A 21,225-nucleotide genomic window follows, 5' to 3' on the forward strand; every position below is an offset into this window, starting at 1 on the left:
ACCTACGTGAAGTCTCAAGGCAAGAACTCAAGAACAACTGAATTCAAAAAGAGTAAAATGTAGTACCGAGCAGCCCAATAATACAACTTTCAACCCACTGAACTAAAGAATAAGCCAAAACAAAATACAACCAACCAACAGACTTATTTTGCAAAATGCATCAACATATGAATCAGTATCCATCACACCACTTAATGGAGACTCCACCCCTCTTTACGAAGAGTCCTGTTCCACCCTCCACAACAGCATACCTGTCTTCAATTACAGGGAGGTATGTGCTTCCTTTTATTGACTGAAGGACACAAAGTCTGAAGAATTCTTATTATTTCTATATAATAAATAAAAACCATAATAAAAACTATTTCTATTAATATATAAAAAACAATGCAAACCATTGCATTTTGGTATCAATGTTCTGTTCAGAGGAATTTCACAGCTTCCACAGTTTCTGCTTTACTTGGGTGATTAATGAAAGGAACTTGCTGGTTATTACAGCTTACTCTAACTTCAAAAAAAAAAATGCATGCCTCTTGAATAACTCCAATAACTTGGGAACAATAAAGGAAACAAGATTAATCAAATGCCTTCTCAAATGCCTGCACATCCAGTTTCTATGCTGCCTTCAGTCACAAGGGTGAAACATGCTGGCTAACTGCCCAGTGTTATGACCTGTGAAGAATACAAATTTAAAGTTCCTAAAATAAAAATATCACTGCATGTCTGTTAAGAAATAATAAACGTTTTTTTAGAAGTGACAAATCAGCAAAAGTTGCTGACATTCAAGCACAAGAGAGAAACATAATTATAATTCAAAGGTTATAAAAAAAGCATTTAGTTTTTCAGCTTCTACTCTATAAAACTCATTCAAGTTTTACTGGATGCTGTAGGTTACCTAATTTCTCCACGCATTCAGCAGCCTGTGCTGTGGGATGATCCTCCTTTGATACAGAAGCTTTTGACAGAATTCTGGGAACGTGTCCAGCATAACAGAAATAACAGCATAGGAAACCCTAATACACCAGGTGTGGCTTCAGAGATGAAGGCTGAGCCACCCAGGAAGTGCTCTAATAACTACAGCAGCCTTCCTGTAAGCTTTTACCACTAAAGGTCTCTTGAACCAGATTTATACTGAAAAGCATGAGAGAGGTATAACACAGACAACTCATTTTTTTGCCTGACCTGCTCTTCTACTGTTGCAGTGGAATAAAAGATAGGCTTCGATTGTGGTGAATGATTTTCATCTTCTTCAATACTTGGCATCTCCCCTTTCTCTAGGTATCCCTTAGCTTATCTTTTCTCCCAGCCTCAAAATGCCTTTAAAAAAATTCTTTCTAGAAAGAAACTCTCATTTAGAGTTGAAACTCTAATTTAAAAAACCCTTGCAATGCTCTGCACTGCTTTTTGTTTTTGGGGAACACAAGAGGCCCACAGCTGCCCATTTTACCAGTGGAGCTGTGCTAATTCTGCCCTGTGCTGAGCCTCTGAGCCCAGCCAGCAAGGCTCTGCCTGAAAGGTCAATCCCATGTGCTCAGCCTCCCCTGTCCAGCATGCACCCAGCTCAGCAGCCACTGCTCCAGAGCATGCTTTCCCATGTGGCGGCTTCTGCCTACACCACCCTGCTCAACACCAGCATTCATCATTTTGGATGTCCCCTTGTCAAGCCATTCTGCTCTACACTGCCTCCTCATTACATATTAAGCTGCACCTAAAATTAGCCTGAAAAGCAGATCTTCATCTCAAAGCAACAGTATTCTCCACACTTCCGTTTTTTTTCAAAACAGGAAGACTGACTTCTACTTTGATCCAGGAATGTAGTGAATTCACATGCATTTTAGGAGGTGAAAGGCATAGGGCTTTCTTTGTGAGGGTGCTCTTGGCATGGTGACAAGGGGCTTTGCTGACGAGAACAAGCTCAGCACATTATCATCTGGTGTAAGGATCACTTCGAAAAGCCAAAGGAGTCCCCATCAGAGCAGCAACTCACAATAGCCTGCAACAACACAAAGTATTCCTTCCGGCTGGCTCACATGGAGAGCCAGCACGTTCTACTGCAGCGCTTCCCAGGCAGTGCTGGGCACACATGAGCAGAGCTTGCCATGACAGGAATGTTCCCTGCAGCAAATGTGTCCTCCACATCACTCCCCAAACCTCAGCCTGATGAGCAGGGCTAACTGTAGGTTGACAGCTTTCAAGTAATTACAACCATTCCAAATCCAGTGCTAACTGGTATGACACTGATCATTCCTCACTAGAGAAGGCAGAAAACAAAGAAGAAAACACAGATTTTGATTCTCTTCCCAATCTTCAAATTCTGCTTCTACCAGATGTTCTGCCCTGCATCTCTCCACTACCCTTACAACTAGACACCCAGCCTGGCTGATAAGTAAAGCAAAAGCCAGTATCTCTTTCATCCTCAGAAAACCACACTGATGCAGCAATCCAGTTCTAACTGGTATGACACTGGTCATTCCTCACTAGGGAAGGCAGAAAACAAAGAAAACACAGATTTTTATCCTCTTCCCAATCTTCAAATTCTGCTTCTACCAGATGTTCTGCCCTGCATCTCTCCACTACCCTTACAACTAGACACCCAGCCTGGCTGATAAGTAAAGCAAAAGCCAGTATCTCTTTCATCCTCAGAAAACCACACTGATGCAGCCAGTTTTACTTGCTCGATTGTACAAACTCCATTTGCAATCTGATTTGGTATAGGCAGTCGACAAAGAGCCTGCGAAGCTGCATGCTCATCTGTAGGATTGACGCCATGCAAATCCTTCCCATTGCCAGCAAGTTGTGAAACACAAAAGGCAGGATATCCTGGAAGTAGTGTAACATAAATGGAAAACAAAAAAAAAGGCTTGTGTCCTGGGAATAACTCACACAGAGATTCTTTAGGGGCAGAAGCTGATCTTGAAAAAAGAAGCCTGATCCAGAGGGAGACACATTGTGAAGCTGTCAACAAATATCAGCTCAGGATCCAGATTGCACCAGAGTGATCCAGGCAGATGAATGATGAGCAAGACACGATGCAACCCAGGAAGCCAATCCAGGTGACATGCTAACAACATCCACTGCAGCATTCATTATGTTCTACACTCTGCTGAGCTCCAAATGAATGCTATCACATGCATCTGGGTCAAAATTTGACTGCCATTACATTCAACAGTGCAAAGAGGTGATATCAGCTATCACTGAACTAAGGTCTGCATCCCATTACTTGGTATAGCCCAAGCTATAGCAGTGCCCAAGCTCCACACCATGCCATTCCTGTCCCAGCTGGATGGAAGCTTTTGGAATACAGCCTGGTACCTGAAAAAAGGGGAATTCTCCTCAGCTAAGGGATGACTTTTAAAAACCCTTCATTCTCCTCCCACATTTTCTTCTGGTTAGTATTGAAACAGATGGAAAGACCTTGACAGAAGAATAATAATAGAGAAGGCACAGTAATTTTCCTTTACTTCCCTAGGTATTAGTACAAGCTTTTTGCTCATGTTAGAAATACAGCATAGTCTAAACATTTGCAGGAGATGCTTGAGGGAAGTGATTTGTCAGAAAAAAGGAAAAAAGCCATCCTTGTTTTCCAATGGTAGAAACTTCAAGTCTGCTAAACACAAGCTTCAAAAATAAACAGCACCCTCACCAATCAGCAAACATTGTTCACATGTTTACTAGGCTAATTTTTCACAACATAAAACTACTTTTTCTTAAGAGATGGCTATTACTTCACATTCAACTCAGTTCTCCTCTGCCTTTACATGTGTGCAAGTTACACTGCTTTTCCTTACACAAAGACCTGAAACAAAATAAAATTAAACACTTGGGAAGAAAGTCCTAACACAGATGTGCCTCCTTCATTGTCAGACTGGAGATTACTTGTTAGAGTTTTGTGGGTTTGCCTGCCTATAAAATGTTCCACACAAAATTAAGCCATAAATTTAAAATTAAGCAGCTGATCAAACTGAACAAAACAAAGCTACAGCAGCCTCACACAGAGCTGCGTCTTGCCCATTCAAATTTCTCCCTTAAGTATGCACAGTGGAGGAAGAAACAGCTCCTTTCGAGAAGGCTCCTGTCTTACCTGGATCCTAAAAACTACTTGGACATTTCCAACAAGATGACCAATGGAAACAAGAGAGAACATGCTGAGTCCTAGAAAAACATAAGCCAATTAGCTTTCATTAATTACCACTAACCACACCTTAGCACACCTTCAGATGTCACTCCAAAATCTTTACCTGTCTTGGGGTGAAATACTTAGCCCAAATTGCAAGGTCTCGTGCTCTTACACCCACAGCAGGCACACCCAAGGTCAGTGCCTGGACATGTACAGGGATCAGGCAGTATCTTACGTTTGATGAGGAAAGCATGGCTTCAAAGTCCTGCCCAGGCACGGTAGGAAGGTCAGCCCTGGATGCTAACCTGTTTTGCACAAAAGCAGTCATTTTTCTTCTACTACAATCTTCAAGTGTTTCCTCTTGCTGCAGTCCCTTTGGTCCTCTCAGCTCCTCATACTTTCCCACCTAGGCATCACCCTTCACTTGTTCCTTAAGAAGGAGCTCACCTAAAATACTCTTCCTCTTCCCAGTAGTTTCCTGTTCCCCTGCTTCTACCTCCTCCCTTGGGCTAAAGCAGCAGAGTCATTCAGTAAACACACCAGTGATATGAAGTGCCTTTTGTCTGCCCTCTTCTCTCCCAAAGAGATTTGTAAAGAGACCAGGATTAATACTAAAACAACTTATCTCAAACAGCTGTTTTGGCTTTTTTTTTTAACCATATAAATTTCCACTTCTATCCTATGTTCTCAAGTAGTCAGTACTTATTAGTCACTCAAAATCCCAAGCTTTTATTAAGCAAAAACAAACAAACAAAATATCAGGAAATAAAATAACTGCATTTTTTAAGGCATTAAAAAAAAAAAAGAAAAACCAACTCTTTAGAAAGAGATCAGTACCTGATCCCAGACTCTAACAGAAGCTGCAGAGAGCAGTTTAAAAAAACAGAAAGTCTATGAACCAGCTTTATATATTAGAACCCTTGCTAGGCTGACTACTATGTGAACAGACACAGAACTCTGTGGCAACAGAAACAAAGAAGCTAAACTCCAACAGCTGCTAAAATATACTATTTTTAGTTCTAAGTTAAAAGAAATCTGATGTAATATTTCACAAAAATACATACATGTATGCAAAACTGGGAAAAGCTGCAAGGATTTAAACTGAAAGAATAATCTGTAAGAGTATATGGTCAACACATTATTTATGTTTGTCATTGCTGCTTTGGTGTTGAATATATATGATTTAGCACATAACCCAAAAATAGCCATAGCATCAGATGTCATACCATCAAAAGACTGCATGAGCATTGATAATAGGAAAGATTCATACAGCCACAAGAAAAGCAGCTACTTAGACCACTGAATTGTAAAAAAACATGTTCTGTGGGTGTTGACCTTTTGAGCAAGACATGACTTGTACAGCATGATAAAAGGCTAAGAAACTTCATGGCTAACATTCCTCTCCCTGGGTTAGTAAGAAATAATCTTTTTCCTTTGAAAGGATGTAGAACTTTACAGCAAAACATAAAACAAGATCTAAAATTTGTTTCAGATTACCATCAGAATATGACATAAAAGGTATTTCAGAAAACATCCTTTCCCTAAACAAAGCTTAAAATTTGTTCTTGCATAAATGATCTAAAAAAATACTAAGGTGTAAGACTTTTTCAAAACTCCATAGTGCATGTCCAAACACCCAAAGAAAAAAAAAATTAATAGAGAACACTCATGCAGTGAACCAAACACTATCTCAAGGTCCAAATAATCCAAGATTAAGGGTCTGACCATACTAATTTCAGGTGTTTGAGAAGAGACAAGAGTACTGTAAAGGGATGACAACTGAAGACAGAGATCATCCCACCATCTGCAAAACTGCACGTGAACAGAAGAAACAGGAATGCTTTGTTCCCAACAGCCCCAATTCAACACAACTATGACAGCCCACCTCTCCTTTTTCCCAAGAACTTTGAAATTTGAAGCAATGCTCTTAACCACAGCCAAAAGAAGATCAGTTACTAAAATCTGTAAAAACTATTAGAGGGTCTGTTTTGGAAAAAAATCGGAAGAGGAGGACTGACAGGCCCAGCAGTACTCTCATTGAAAAGTAAGCCAACAAGTATGAGAGGAGAAATAGCATCATTCCTGGCAAGTCCATATAAGTAACACTCCTTGCTGTACAGCAGAGAGATAGAATCCACTGCAGAATGCCATTTGTGTACACAAGCACGTGCCATAAAGGCTGCCTGCATGAACACTGCCAAGGCTTTAAAGCAATCAGCAAACACTGAAAAAATAACTCTGTAGGAGCCTAAAAAATGAGACAATTATTTATATCACCAGTTTCTCTGTCTTTGTAAAGTATCCCAGGTAACAAAAAACAAACAAAAAACCAAAAACAAACAAACAAACAACACCCCCAAAACAAACTCATTCTCAGCCCTAAAACATGAACTAAACCCAAGTGTCTTTACACAGTAATAAAAGTCCATATTATCCTAGGGCCCTTTGAAGTCCATGATCTTTTAAAATCCTCTCCCATCCTACTCTATGACTGTGTTCTTGTATGTGACTCTGCCTGGGTGTCCCTGCCTACAGTAGGGTTTTGGAACTAGATCATCTTTAGGGTCTTCTTTGACCCAGGTCATGATTCTATGATTGTGTTTAATTTCCCTACATATACTCTTTATGTCTCTGTTTCTCTATGCAAAGGGCTCTGGAGGCATTTGTCTCACTTTTGGTAGAGGCAGTGCAGGTTACGTAGGTCTAAGAGACTGCAAAATAGGTTGTGGCTTCCTGAGAGAGGGTGAGCTGAACAACAATGACTGATCACACCTTGTCTGCCTCCCCTCCTCTTTGCTGCTCTATCTCTGCAGAGAGAAATGGAAATATGGATATGGATTTTCACAGATATGGAAAAGAGAAAGGTGATGGGATTTGTTGCTTTCTGCAGAGCCAGCCGTTTGCACTGGGGTGTGAAGGAGCCCCATTACCATACACACTGCTGGGAAGGGCAAGAAGATGCAGCCACTAAGATTTTCTCCTTCCAGGGTCCAGCAGTCAATTACCTCAGCCCAACTGCTTACAAAACTGCAACCCAACAGAATTGTTAAAATTGAAGTCATCAAAAATGTTTGTCAGATTCCTCACTCCTGAATGCTCTGCTGCCTGTCCTGGAAAGTTTGCAGTACATAAGCAAGGCAAACATCACAAAAGCTTACTGCACATGGCTAAACCTTGAATTGGATGAGCAGCTACAGAGCGTCTTCCCCCAAAACTCTCCAGTGCCTCCCCTCAAACAAGCAGAGTGCCATGATAAGCAGGTTTGGTGTGCCTGCACACAGTGCTCACCTCGACAAGGCAAAAGGAAACACAGCAAAACTGTGTCTCTTTGGCACGGAGGACTTGGTGAAAAAGTTTTATGGCTGTCAGTTCCCTCACTATAGAGCAGCAGTGATGGAATGAACTTGAAGAAATCAGCAGAGAGCAAAGCACAGATGTGAACTTGGAAGGGGTGTCATCAGCTCACCACAGGCATGACCTCCTGCACAGGTCACACCTAAGGACTGAAGAAGGACATGCTGTTCTCCCACAGGCAGCTTCTTCCTAAACATGGCTACTACAGTATCACCTTATAGCTGGGCTCCTTTGCATCTGGAACACTGAGAATGCACCTGACATGATCAAAACCTTGCTGAGTGCATGGCAACAAAGACAATATAGCAGATGAGAGGGACAGAGGTCTGGGCCATACAAATCTGAACTTGCTCAAAATGCATAAAGCAACAGTATTTCAGTGGCTTCAGCTCAGGCCTGAAGAATCCATAGAAACTTTTAGATATAATTCAGAAAGTTGCTGCTATTTTTGTGAAATACAGCCAGATTGCTTGCTAATATTGAAGAGATTTTTGTGAACAACTGGCTTTGGTAAATTCTCTGCTTCTCTTTTTTTTTTTTTCCTCCACAAATTTCAAATCAGTCCACTAAGTCTTGTTAATTACAAGGAAAACAAATTTGCTTGTGAAAAAAATTATCCACTATGTAAATAATATTCTTAATTTGTCTGTTTAACTACCTTTGCAAAATAAATTCAGCAAGCTCTCTTAAGAGATGTTGCTTTAAAAACACCAAAGAAATTATTTTATGATAAATAAGGCCTTCTGTTGAGCACTTACAAAACCAGGGTTCATTCAGACTTTCAGCTCAAGACTGAGAATTTCTCATTGATTTCTCTGAGAGTGGAACAAGCCCTAAAAGGTGCACATACAGATGCGATCACCCCCGTTCTCGCAGTGCTCATGGCACCTCCATTCGGCGCTGCCAGGACCGTATCCCAGTTTGGAGACTGGCCACATTCTGCAACAGCAGCAGGGCTGCAAGCTGTGCATACAAAAAGTGAAGTTTAATTCTGGATGCCTCATCCATCTCTTGTTCCCTGGAGCAAGAAGGAACTGCCCTTCACTCAGACATGTGCAGGGGAAGCGGAAGCATTCACTGGGCAAGGAAGGTCCCTTGGCTTGACAGAAATGCTTCAGGAGTGACACAATGCCTGGGTATGACTTGCAGTGCAGCCACAGCAGCCAGACACCAACCCACACTTAATCAAGCGTTCATGCATGCCCTGCTACTGACAGTAGCTGCAATTCAGCTCACAGAGCTTACACATACCTACAGGAGCAGCAGCCAGCACTGTATCTGCAGGTTAAATGTCATCTGGCTGCAACTCCCTTGGCAGCAGGAAGAAGTTAGGATGTGTAGGTGCACCAAGGAGTCCCAAACTACCTTTTCAAGGCCAGGCTATGCTGTCCACAGATGGCAACAGGCTTTGCCTTGGAGCTGCAGCACCTTGGAACAGAGGCAGAACCAAACAGACCCAGCCCTCCCCAGCCGCATCACCCTCTGCTCTGTGTCTACACACAGCTCAACAACAACAAAACAAGAACTTGCTTTGGCTAAATCAGTTGTTTTTGGGTTTTTTTAATAGGTAGTCTAAGCTGGCCACTTATCAAAAGGCAGCTTTAGCATGTTGGCAGAACCAAACAGACCCAGCCCTCCACAGCCTCATCACCCTCTGCTCTGTCTCTACACACAGCTCAACAACAACAATAAAACAAGAACTTGCTTTGGCTAAATCAGTTTTTTTTGTTTGTTTTTTTTTTTTTTTTAATAGGTAGTCTAAGATGGCCACTTATCAAAAGGCAGCTTTAGCATGTTTTCCCCGATAAAATACATATATTAAATTTATATGGTCATTACTTACAGAAATCAGTCTACCAGAGACTAAAATGCCCATGGATTTATCTGTCCTTTTCTTGACATCAGAGCCTTAGTAAAAACCATGAAGGCTGCTGATGCTTCTCATTCAGCTTTGCAAAGCTGCTGGTTTTGTTGCGTTTTTCAGGGGGGGAAGGGAAGATTCATCCACAGCTGTCAGTTCAAAAACGACAATTTTCTGTGTTCTTTATATTGATACAGTATCTATCAATACTTCAGAAACACAAGTCACTGTCACTAGTGTTTACTACAAACCTACAACAGTCACTCCAAGAAATAACAAAGTAGAAACTTAAATAGATAGCGAGCTATGCTAAAATGTTGCCATTTTAAAATGCCTTCTTGTACTTTAAAAAGTGGATACAAAATGATATTTGGCAATTTTTTTTTGTTAGATCTTTAGAAAGCCCTTTTTGAAAGTGTTTCAGACCCAAAGACACTATAACACTATGACACAAGTCATGAAGCCACACGCAGTATATTCTAGAGTAGATGATGAATACCTCAGGTTTTATCCCTCTGATTTTCCTGGTTTAAATCACAGTATGGTTGTACACCTACATTTCCTACAGTATTACAGGCTATACTCCTAAACCACAACATTTTGCTGTCAAATGCAGTAGTTTGCCTCAACACTAATTATTTTAAAACCAAATGCCTTAAGCTGTAACATGAGATGACCAGCAACTCAAAGATTATAGGATTTTATCAGAGAAACTGTTCATCTTTTGAGGACTGAAATTACTTTTTTTCTACATAAACTCAAGCCCAAATACAGATGGCACCTGAAGAAATCATCAAGCTCAAGCCCCTGCATGAGAAAAAGTAAAACAGTTTTGAGGAGTGTTTTTAATATATCCTTAACACAAATACTATTTGACTTTCAAAAACCTTTGCAGAAATAAGATTGCACAACCTTAGTTTCTTTCAGTTTTCCCTAAGGCATAACAGATTTTAAGAACTTCATCAAGTCTTTGGTGCAAACTAGTTTCATCTTTTTCGATACAGTCACTGACAGCAGAACACAAACCACTTCTCACTAATTTTAATACTCTAGCATCTTCCTGTTCCCTCATCTCATCTCTTTCTGCTGGAAATGAGCTTGTCTAGCTTTGTGGAACACACTTTCCAAACACACATATTCTCTGCAGATCCATTTTCCAAAACCTTCCTAAGCCCTGGTGACCATTTCTGGTAGATGGACACATTTGAATTTATCTTCCTTAACAGGCTGTGGCCAAAACTGGACACATTGTTCTATTAACTTAAGCTGCACTAGTACAAAAAGCTAAATGCTGAAATTCAACAGTACTGCATCCCTGTGCTTCTTGTGATCCCACATAACCCTCAGATCTGCTTCCATGGCACTGCTGCCAAGTCGACTTTACCCATCTGCATTATGGGATCTTCTTCCTGAAAATAGTATCTTGTACTCAAATACTGCCTTGGAATTTATCAGAAACCTCCTGTCCTCCAAAGCAGTGCATCTAAAACAGAGTCTGAAAGCCCTACTCGGTCTCCTTCATATTTTGTGCCAATTCTGTTGATCAAAGATATCCATGTCAACAAGTACAAAGGTGCCAGAAGTGCCCCCAGCACCACTTAAACTCATGTTTGATGGTGACTCATAATCATTTCCTGAGAATTATCACTTAGAGTCGTTATCTCTATACCTGGTCCCTTTGGTTCAGCTGTTCTCAAAAACTTCACTGAACAATTTTCCTAAGAGCAGCCCTGCTGGGACAGACGGGCAGGTCTGTTGTCTGCACTATGTCAATGCCTGAAATTAATACAAAAATTTTATAAATAATTGACAGTACTCTTCCAGTCTGTTGTTCCAGCTCTGTGCTCAGCCTGGTGACTCCCTGAGCTACTTCAGGTAGTCTGCACAAGTCAGCCTTAGTGGGCTTTTCTTCCATTAATTCATCCCGCTGCTTTTCAAGTCCCTGTAAACTTTAAATATCCACATACTTCAGAAAGGATTTCCAAAGCTTAACTAACCACACATTGGGTCAAAACCAAAACCACACCTCTTTTGTTCATTTTGAACCTGCCAGCTCAATCATATGCTTTCACATTTTGTTCTGATAAAAAGTCCCTACTCAACTTTGCCACATAAGACTGTCAAAATTTCTAAAACCTCAAATCTTTCCTCAGACCAGTGTTATCAAATACCACAAAAATACAAAGGTTAGATTGGGTCACAAAGCCTTCTCCACCGTGGCAGACCAGGCACAAGGAAGCACTAGTTCACCTTCCTTATGAGAACATTATTGTTAATGGGTCAAAATACTGACCCAGTATCAAAACAAAGGCACATGGCAATGCCGGAGGCTGAAGGACACAGTACTTAGTGCAGATTATAGAGGAATGTCCCCTCTGACTAGAAATAATGGGGGTGGGGAAATTAGTTCAATTTAGAATTTCTGCAAACTAATAATGACATGGTTTTATTTCAGAAAGCTATTCAGTCTCACAGGAAAGTTGACTGCCTTTATGTTTGCATTGCTGGCTTTATAGTTTTACAGTCAAAGGCATAACTGTGCCTTCACTAAATAGTTTATTAACTGAGACACATTAAAAACCCATCCACTAAAAATACTATCAAACTAAATTTAATTTCTACGTTATTAAAAGCAGCATTACAAAGGTTTGGAACTTGAGCTCTGATAATTCTGATATTTATTCTCCCACCTCAACAACACTGAGATCTTTCTTTTGCAGTTATTCCATAAACATTTAAGAGTTAATTTGTGTGTTAGCAGTTTTATTGTATTTAAACAAATACTGCAAGACATTTGCTTATACTTTTAAGTTTTAAAAATTAACACGTGAAAAATTAAAATATTTCTAATTTTGTTAGGCTTTTTTTTTTTTCCACTAAAAAAAATAAAGTTTAAAAGCGCAGATGACATTCAACTCACGAGTTCATCTCCACCCTGTTAATTTGTCACACTTGCAGCAGAAGGAAGATTCAGTCCCATGGGCAACCTTTGTACTCAGCTGGCTGTGAACCCGGTCCATAGGCCGCCCGCAGCCCGGCGATGCCAACTGAACTGTAAGGAATTAGGTCGCCTCAAAGGTCTGTTCCCTCCGGGAGCACCAAAGGGCACAAGTCACGACATACGACTTCTCTGCACCTTTGTAAAACAGGGCTGGCAGACAGCAGTGTTCGCTGAAACCGCAGATAACAACCATCCTTTTACAGAACCAGCCAACTATTAATTCAGCTACCTCCATCCTACAGGCCTTGGTGGCATTTACTAGTTCAGAACCTGAGAGCCGAGTATTAGATGAGCACCAACAATATAACTGTTGCACTGCAAGTCATATTCTAGACCATTAAGGAGACGAACTCTTTTAAGCTTTCCTATTCAGTAATGGATGCAAGTTACAGGAATGGGGTATTGGTTTTTAGCTGTACATCACAGTGACACACGCTGCTCTCCAAACCGCAGCCTGCAAAAGTACTTCAAGCAGAAATACTCCAGAAGATGTTTTTCCACTGAACTACCAGTCGTACTGCGTCCGGCCAGTAAGGGCTATAACAAATTTTATTTTTGCTTATAAGCACAATCCCACCAGCACAGAAATGTTTCTGAAGCAAGGGATGGAATTTCACAGCGGATGATACTAAAAAAACCAAACAAGCCCACAAAGGAAAGAATTTCCATGACAGTTAATTTAAGGAAGTAAAGCCCAGTCCAGAGGGATTCTAGGCTCCGGCTCCGGCAGGTCCGTCCCGCGGAGCGCTGGCCGGAGCGCTGCCCCGCCGCGGGCCCGGCCCGACCGCACCTGCCCGGGCGAGAGGAGAGGGGCGGCGGGGGCAGCCGGGGCAGCGCCGCGTCTCTGGGAGCAGGGCTTGCCTGGCCCGGAGCCCCGGGCCCGCGGTGCCCCTCGGGCGCACGGGGCCCGCAGCCCGCGCCCTCCGCGGCAGACGCGGTGCTGAGGGGCTGGCCCGTGGTTATTTTGTGTGAGCTGGGTCCCTTCCTTTATTTTTTACCGATGCGGTTACATAAAGGGTAATTTTGGGAGCTGTCTTTGTCTTTACTGACCAACGTCCCATAAGGAAAGGTGCCAAGCAGGTGGCCGCTCTCCTGCTGCGCAAACCTTGGAGGTCAGAGGCTGTTTCAGCCCGTTCCTCTCCCCGGCCCTGTGCGGTCCCTGCCGTGTCCCCAGGGCCCTGCCTTGGCGGATGGGAGCAGCGGCGGTCGCAGCCGCTGCTGGAGGGCAGAACGTGGCCTGCCCCAGCGCCGTGCCCCTGTGCCTGCTGCGAGGCAGCCCAGGGCCAGCCCGGGCTCTGCGGGAATGCCCCGGCGTGTGCCTCGCCCAGCCATTCATCCCTGCGGCTGGGGCGCTGCTGGGACTTGGGGACAGTGGCCCCAATGGGCGGCGTTGCATCATGCTCAGCCCGGGTGTCACACCGCTGGTGCTACTCACAGCCACCCCTCCCGTGCCGCAGCTCTGTGTCACCTCCCTGTCCCTTGGCTTTACCACGATTCATTCCTGGCGTCACCAGCTGGTTTGTCAGCTTTCCCATAGCATCGCGCTTCTCTCCCCACAATAGTTCATGAGCAGCACAATGACCCCAGCTGTATGTGCAAACCCTCCTTGTTCTCCACCTGATGGTTCGTTCATATGTCTTTTGCTGACAAAGGGAAACAAACCAGTTAATACTTCAAAATCTTGTGTTTTCCTTGATTTTGCAGCCCTGAGTAGGATGTGTTTCACAGCATCCATTTGAGTGTTTCGACAACACCAGGGATATCGTGGGTACAGCCACTAGCTCATAAATAATTTACATACATTTTTTCAAGCCATAGCTGCCCATGTAGATATGATACTCATAACAATGCTTTGGCCTCTCTTAGAGGACAAAGAGAAATCCCAGGGGCTTCTCTAGGGAGAACTCAGGGGGTTCTGTCAAGGATCAGAGTGGATGTACACATGGAAGGAAAATGGCAGTGCATTAGGTGCATGAGTAATCCTGCATCCTGGGCAGAGCATGGGTGGAGTTCAATCCTGTGTCCAGATTAGCATTCCTACAACTCCTGAAATGTGCTGTGGACTTGTTTTGGTCTTTAAAACATTCCACTTGCCTGCAAAGTGGCAAGGTGAATTTGATGGTTGCATCTTCACTTGACATAATTTAGAATGTCTGACAATTTGGACAATCAAAACACTGTATAACTTCGAGAGCACAGAAGCTTGTCTTTGGCATTACCTTTCAGTACTTTGTATGGTCAGCCTTACTTTTATTTGTAAAAGAGAGATAAGGATAATTGTTATCTGGGGGAAAAGAAGTGAATGGACAAGTAAATGAAAATGTAAATTTGGTGACTGGCTAAAACCACCTCTGTTAGCAAAACAGGATATAATGTCAGGAAACGACCAACAAAATACTTCCAGTGTAAACAATCCAAGCAGTGCTGAGCACTATCTTACCCTCTGATGTGCCTCTCCCTCATCGGAAGAGGCATGTCTCTACTTTCTCCCTTCTTTTCTCCCTGGGAAATTTAAAAATAACCCAAGACACAGCAACATCTGTTCTGTGAATCTTCAGGGAAAATACAGGAAGACTCACAAGTGAAATCAGAGTGCAAGAACTTCAACCTAAGCAAAGGGGGGCAGGGGGGGAAGTGGAAAGAGAAAATAAGGCAAAACATGTTTTACTGTACCCATTGTCTGTATGTAGGAAGCATTTACCGTTTCATTCCTAGGAAAATTGGATGAAGGTCTGTAATTTCAGTCTAACTGAGACTTTTCAAAGCATCAGGAACAGTGAGGATGGGTTGGAGCTGCCAAGCAGTCTTTGTTCAATAGCTGTATAAGGAGCAGATGCAGTTTGAGGCTGGGAAGGAGGGCAGAATGCCTTTAGCATCACCCTGCTCCTCCCACACCTTGGTGCACCAGGCAGGGCAGACAGCAGTGGAGAAGCCTCTGCTGCCGAGTGTGACACAAAAAGGGTGTGTCAGCGCTGCTGGAACTCGGGGCAGGCTCACATGGTACACACCACAGCAAGAGGGTCTCTCGTGAGGAGCCAGAGCTATAAAAGCACTGTCTTCAATGTGCAAACTTCACGTTCTGGATGGCCTACCAGGAATTCCATATGCATTCCAAAGGCAGAAAGATCAATAGTACAACACAGGACATTTTGACATTTGGCATGCAGCTCTTGTAGCCTTGCCACAAAGAACTAACAATATTTCAGATGTCCAAGGTGTCTTCATTCACCCAGATATTAAAATGGAATTTTAATATGAATCCAGGTTGTTATGGATAGTAAACAACTTTTGTCATTAAAACTGCCATATATTTTTTTTAAAATATGTGTTATTGTAGGAACCACCATATTTTGTCAGAGCTGTTGAATGGTAGTCTGGAAGAATGAGCAGGTGAAGGACGCTAGATGATTTCTCAGAAAACTCTGAGAGGCTATTAGGTTTGTGTTCACAGAATCACAGAATGATTTGGGTTGGAAGAGACCTTACAGACCATCTAGTTCCAGCCCCACTGCCATGGGCAGAGACACCTGTTTGACCAGGTTGCTCAAAGCCCTGTCCAGCCTGGCCTTGATGAATGGTAGTTTGAAAGGATGGGCAGGTAAAGGACTCCAGGTGATTTCTCAGAAAACCCTGAGAGGATATTACCTATGTTTTCATTTCAAAGAATATTACACAATGTCCTACTTAAATTTCAATGAAAGTGAATTCTTGTGTGTAACTCAGTGGATCAAACTTCAGACTATTCAATATAAATAGGAAAAGGTAAAGGCTCTCTCATACTTGCATTAAAAGTTTCACTCCTGAGAGGGTTGTTCTTAAGTGTTTAGTATCACGACTGCCCAGTTTCTCTCCTCATACTTTATGATGAAAAATTAAATGCAAAAGTCTGGTTTGACATTGATTGCAAGCCTATACTGTATGCATCTATCCAGGTGGAATGCTTGTGTTTGAATCATGTTAATATTAGCTAGCTTTCCCTGTGGATTCCACATAGCTACAACTGTTTTACACATCACATGTAATAGTAAAGTTCTGCCTGTAAAAATGTCCGTGGGCACTGACTTAAGTCACGGCTGACGACTTAATGCGAGGCCAGAAGTTCATTTGCTTTACACTGTTTTGTTGGCATACTCTAAGTGTACATGAGTGTGATGTGATGACACTGTATCTGTGTAATGTGGTCACGGTAAAACACCTCACAGCTTGCCAGCAGCAACTCTTGGCATTTCCTAAGAGCTGAGTATTCTGGGTTAGCACTTAGATACTCCCCAAAAATTATTTTATAGTTATACACTCAGTTTCTGATAAAAACTAAAGTCACTGGTTATAGAACAGTTTTGGACTTACCAATGCAGTTTGCAAATGTGGCTACTGAAGCTGCCAGCACAATTTATCTATTATTTGTCTGGATAAAGAATAGCTTGTTCATATGTTTGCAAAAGAACCTTTCTAATTTGGCTCAAGGTTGAGCAGCTTATGTTCAGAGAAAGAACAAGAAAATTTGCTGGGATTTTAGCAGTAGTAGATGACGTTCCTTCCAGGATCAATCTTTGGTTTCTTTCCAAGCAGGCTTACTCTAGATAAGCACCATTCATTTCCTTATCATGTAAATTATTTACTGGAAATAAATGTGTAAGTCTTATTTTATCTGCTCCCTTTTACTTAATGTTATTTACACATACATAATTCTCCAATTTTGACAGTAGTGAAATGATCCTTTTTTTTTTCCCTCTTTCTGGCAGAGTTTACATAAACATCTATTTGGACTATGCCTGAATATTTTTTAGTATTCTAACTTTTCCACAGGCCTTCTGTATTTCAACAGCTTCCTACAAGTTACAAAAAAAATTAGACATTATGTTTTAAAGTAAGAGATCCTATTTAAAGTCTTCCTGTTTCATTTCAATTCGTGAATAGTTTTTTCTTGGACAAGATGTTAGTTTAGGAAGATCGATGGTTTTGCATTTTCACCCCTAGCAATGTGTGACTGGTTTCTGAGGCTGTTTTTTAACTGAGAGTAAGTCTCTTGGACTGGCCCCATTTTTCAATTTCCTCTCCTTAAAGGATAATTCAATTAAGCAAATAGATTGTTTTGAATTGTGGGTAGATCCAAAGAATAAAGCTTGCACAAATAATAGCATGAAAGGAGGTAAGGGGAATCCCTGACTTGTGAACTTGCAATCCTTCAGAAGTCCACTGCTTTTTGTTTTACTTTTGTGAGTGAATTCATTCTATAAACTCAAATGGTGAGGACAGGAAAATGAGATTACAGTACCCCAGGGTAGCTGAACGATATTCCTGGAGCCATCCCAGTGTTTGAAGACAGATGGATTCCATTCCTGGTGGAACACGCCCCATGTCTCTGGGGAAAGAATTTTCTTTTGTTTCTGCCAGAAGCTTTTCTTTGGCAAAGATATCATGGGCCCACTCTCATGCATATTTAAAAGGAGAATGGGCCCCACCAGTTTAGATACATCATCTGGAGGACAGGGAGGAGCTCCAGTGCAGGAAAGAGAACCCAGGAAAAGCCGCTCAGATAACACACAGTAGCAATTACCACAGAGTTGGCTTTTTTAAAATTTTATCTTCCTGCCCCCACTCCCCCTCGATGCATTCTGTGATCACCTACATGGAATTCCTTTTCAGTGATGAACAGCAGCTACCAATAAAATAACCACAGGCTCATCTGAAAAACAGAAGTAGTAAATAAACCTGTAGATGTCAAGAACAGGGCTGTCCTTCCTTCATGGAGCAGGGGGTACTCACCTGCAGTTAAATAAACTTCAGTATGGATTCAGTACTGAGATCTTGATACTGAGAGCTTCTCACACTTCTTGGCAAAGGGAATTCTGTGGGCTTATTAGCTAATTTGTAAATCTTTCTGTAAAAGCCACTGTTCATCTAGAGTGTTCCTGAACAATTATATCCTATTAAACATACCTTGAGGACTTTTTTCCCATTCAGACTGTTCATTTTAGGCATTTTTAGCTTTAGGTTTTGAGCTAGTCTTGGGAAAGACAAGTTTAAGAGAAATAAGTAATCCCCTTGAAATTCTAACACACCTTTGGGTGGGGACCAGAGTAGGTCTGGCAATAACCTAATTCACAAAATATGGGGGTCCAGCTGTAGCTCTCCTAAGCTTCATATTGATGTAAGAAGCAAGAAAAGAAAAAAATATATAGATGAGAAAAATGCTGAAAAGGAAGATTGCTAATGCTGCTAAGGTAGGAATGCAAAGCTCTTGCAGGCACCACCCTCATGTCTAGCCTTCACTTATCACTGTTGGGTTATTATACAGAACAGAGAGAGTTTAATTTACATTGCTTGTTGAATAAATCCACTCTCAAGGATGTGAACTCTGTTGATGCTATCCATCTGGGCAAACCACTTAAGAAGCTTGCTGGGGGACCCCTGATTGCTGTATGAACTCTTTTGCCAGAAAAATAGGCTGCCAAAGCAGGACATAGTTTCAGCTCTCTCTGTTTCTTTGCAGTGCAGTTACACATGCACTTGAATGCTACCAAAAGCACAGACAGACTCAAGTTGCTTCCCATACCCTTCCCATATGCAGGATAACTAGATTATCTTAACCCTCACCCTGAGTGCTTTCCTGGTGGTGAGCAGCCCTTGAGCTGGGTTTTACACCCACACTTAAATTCCACCACCAGCTCTTCAACTCCTTGTGGTAGGACTTTAAATGCAAGATCAGGCAAACTTCACTGAGAAGTTACACACTCACTGTAGCATGACATTCTCTCCTGGCATGCTTATTTGGCCCAGAGAGTGCCAAATTGTCCAGTTCTGACTCAGTTACTAAATATGCTAATAATCTGAATCCCCTATCTGTTCACAAACAGTTCTAGGAATTGCACTACTACTCAAATTATTTCAGAAAAATAGCAGGTATCAAAACCTGCAGCATTTAGCTTTCAGTTGCTTATAATACCTTCACTAACCTTTGGCTGCCCAGTTTAAAGTTTTCTAAGGTATTTGCTGCAAATTGAATGCTAGCTAAAATGCAGAAGCTCACATAGTTAAAGAACAGTAACATGATTTATACTGTCTAGTAAAGTTGCCCAGAGACTTGTAGCATAGATTTAAATTTGGCAAGCAAGTTGTGTTTCATGCCAGAGCCATGCCTTTTGCCCACAGTCTTGAAATGCAACCAGATTTTGTGAAGATGTGAACTTCTGATGAGCATCAGATGTGGGCTGGCCTTGACCCCTGTAGCTTCTTTCTCAGAACATCACACCTGGAACTGCAGCACTCCCACAGCAGCACTGCCTGCTATTTCCTCTGCAGCACCAGCCAGCTTTGTCACACCACGTGCAGGAACTCAGAGCAAACTCACAGAAGCACAGAGTGGCTGAGGTCAGAAGGGACTTCTGAAGGTTACCTGGTGCAATCCCCTGCTCAAACAGGGACCCTTAGAACCAGCTGCCCAGGACCATGTCCAGACAGCTTCTAAGTACCTTCAAGAATGGAAATTCCACAGCCTCTAGGGGTAACCCATGCCAGTGCTTGGTCACCTTCAGGGTAAAAAAGTGTTTGTTGATGCTCAGAGAAAACCTTTTCTGTTTCAGTTTGGGTCCATTGCCTCTGGTCAGTTTGTTACCAGCCTCCAACTAGATACTGTACCATAGATCACACCTCCAGTTCAGATATTCAGCCCATAATACATCTGCCTGCTCATCCAGCCCATACTTCCTCAGCTTCTCTGCTGAGCAAGTTGGCAACACAGAATCATAGAGGGAAAAAGATAGCAGTGGCCTTTTTTCTGGAGTGTAGATAGAAGAACAGAGCTTAGAGACATGATAAAAGATTAACTGATGTAAGAGCCAAGAGAGACTGGGAGAAGAGCCAGTATACAAGGGATCTCATCAGGGATTTGGAAGGAGGGAGAACGGCAAAGGACAAGTGATGCTTGGGTAAAATCTGTAAAAACCACCAGAACAAGGTCTCCCCTCACATGTTTTCATCTAGGTAAGCAATAAAATGACAACACACTATGACTGCTTATGAAGAAACAAAAATGAGAACTGTGGCATTAGTTCTAGGAGTGGCCATCATATACTGACAATAGAAGTCAGAAAAATCAAAGTATGCACAGTGCAAAACATACATTAAGCCAGACAAACATAAGCACTAAGAAGATAGAAAGCATCCAAAAACTTTTAGACTGTATAAGGAGTCATAATTTAGTCCACTTCTGTGATCACACTTTCTTCAGATACTACTAACAGAAGCTAAGTCTGTTAGGGAACTTAACAGTGTTTAGGGAACTTAAAATTCCACAGTAAAGACAACTATGAACAATATGATTCGTATTGTTCATGAGAATGTAATGAAAAAAAAGTATCATTTTTAAAATCATCTTAAGTAATGCTTTTCAAACACAAGCACATGACCTATTGCTACAGAAAAATTATCCATTTGGCAAGTTACTGACAAATATTTTCCAGCTATCATTAGCTACATCCTTATTTTCAGGTGCCCAGTTTGAGATGTTTAGGGTCAGATTTGCCAGAGTTTCCAAACCCAGAGCAGGCAAACAACAGCTCTGTACAACTACAGTTGAAAGCACTTCACTGTGTAAAGAACAGAGCAAGAAACTGGAAGACAATTAAACACCTTCTTCAGCATTGGCTTCAGATAAATCTCAGGTCAATAGAATTTCAGTGTAAGCAAACAGTTCTAACCACAAGAATGCTTTCTTTCAAGCAGCTAAATAAACAGAAAGCATCTTTTTAAGCTTACTTTTCAATGCTCACAAGTGAGAGTAGCTGAAGCATGAATTTCAGCAGTTTAGAGTAGGTTAGCTTAGTTAAACTGTTTTTAACGTCTTTCCCTGAAATCCAGCACTTAACTTACAATATGGAGACAATGATATGGAGG

At 41.8% G+C, this 21,225-nt stretch overlaps 1 protein-coding gene across 1 annotated transcript in view; it reads right to left on the minus strand.

The window, feature by feature from the left end:
* MYO6 (myosin VI) overlaps nucleotides 1-12,331 on the minus strand; it is a 107,741-nt gene extending 95,410 nt beyond the window's left edge. Inside the window, exon 1 of the mRNA XM_039727127.1 lies at nucleotides 12,250-12,331. Within this exon, the coding sequence (XP_039583061.1) occupies nucleotides 12,250-12,257 (8 nt within the window). The 5' untranslated portion in view covers nucleotides 12,258-12,331. The remainder of the gene's footprint in view (nucleotides 1-12,249) is intronic.
* Between the last annotated feature and the right edge of the window lie 8,894 nt (nucleotides 12,332-21,225).

The sequence above is a fragment of the Passer montanus genome, unplaced genomic scaffold (assembly GCF_014805655.1).
Source record: "Passer montanus isolate IOZ18808 unplaced genomic scaffold, ASM1480565v1 scaffold11, whole genome shotgun sequence".
NCBI classification, from domain to species: domain Eukaryota; kingdom Metazoa; phylum Chordata; class Aves; order Passeriformes; family Passeridae; genus Passer; species Passer montanus.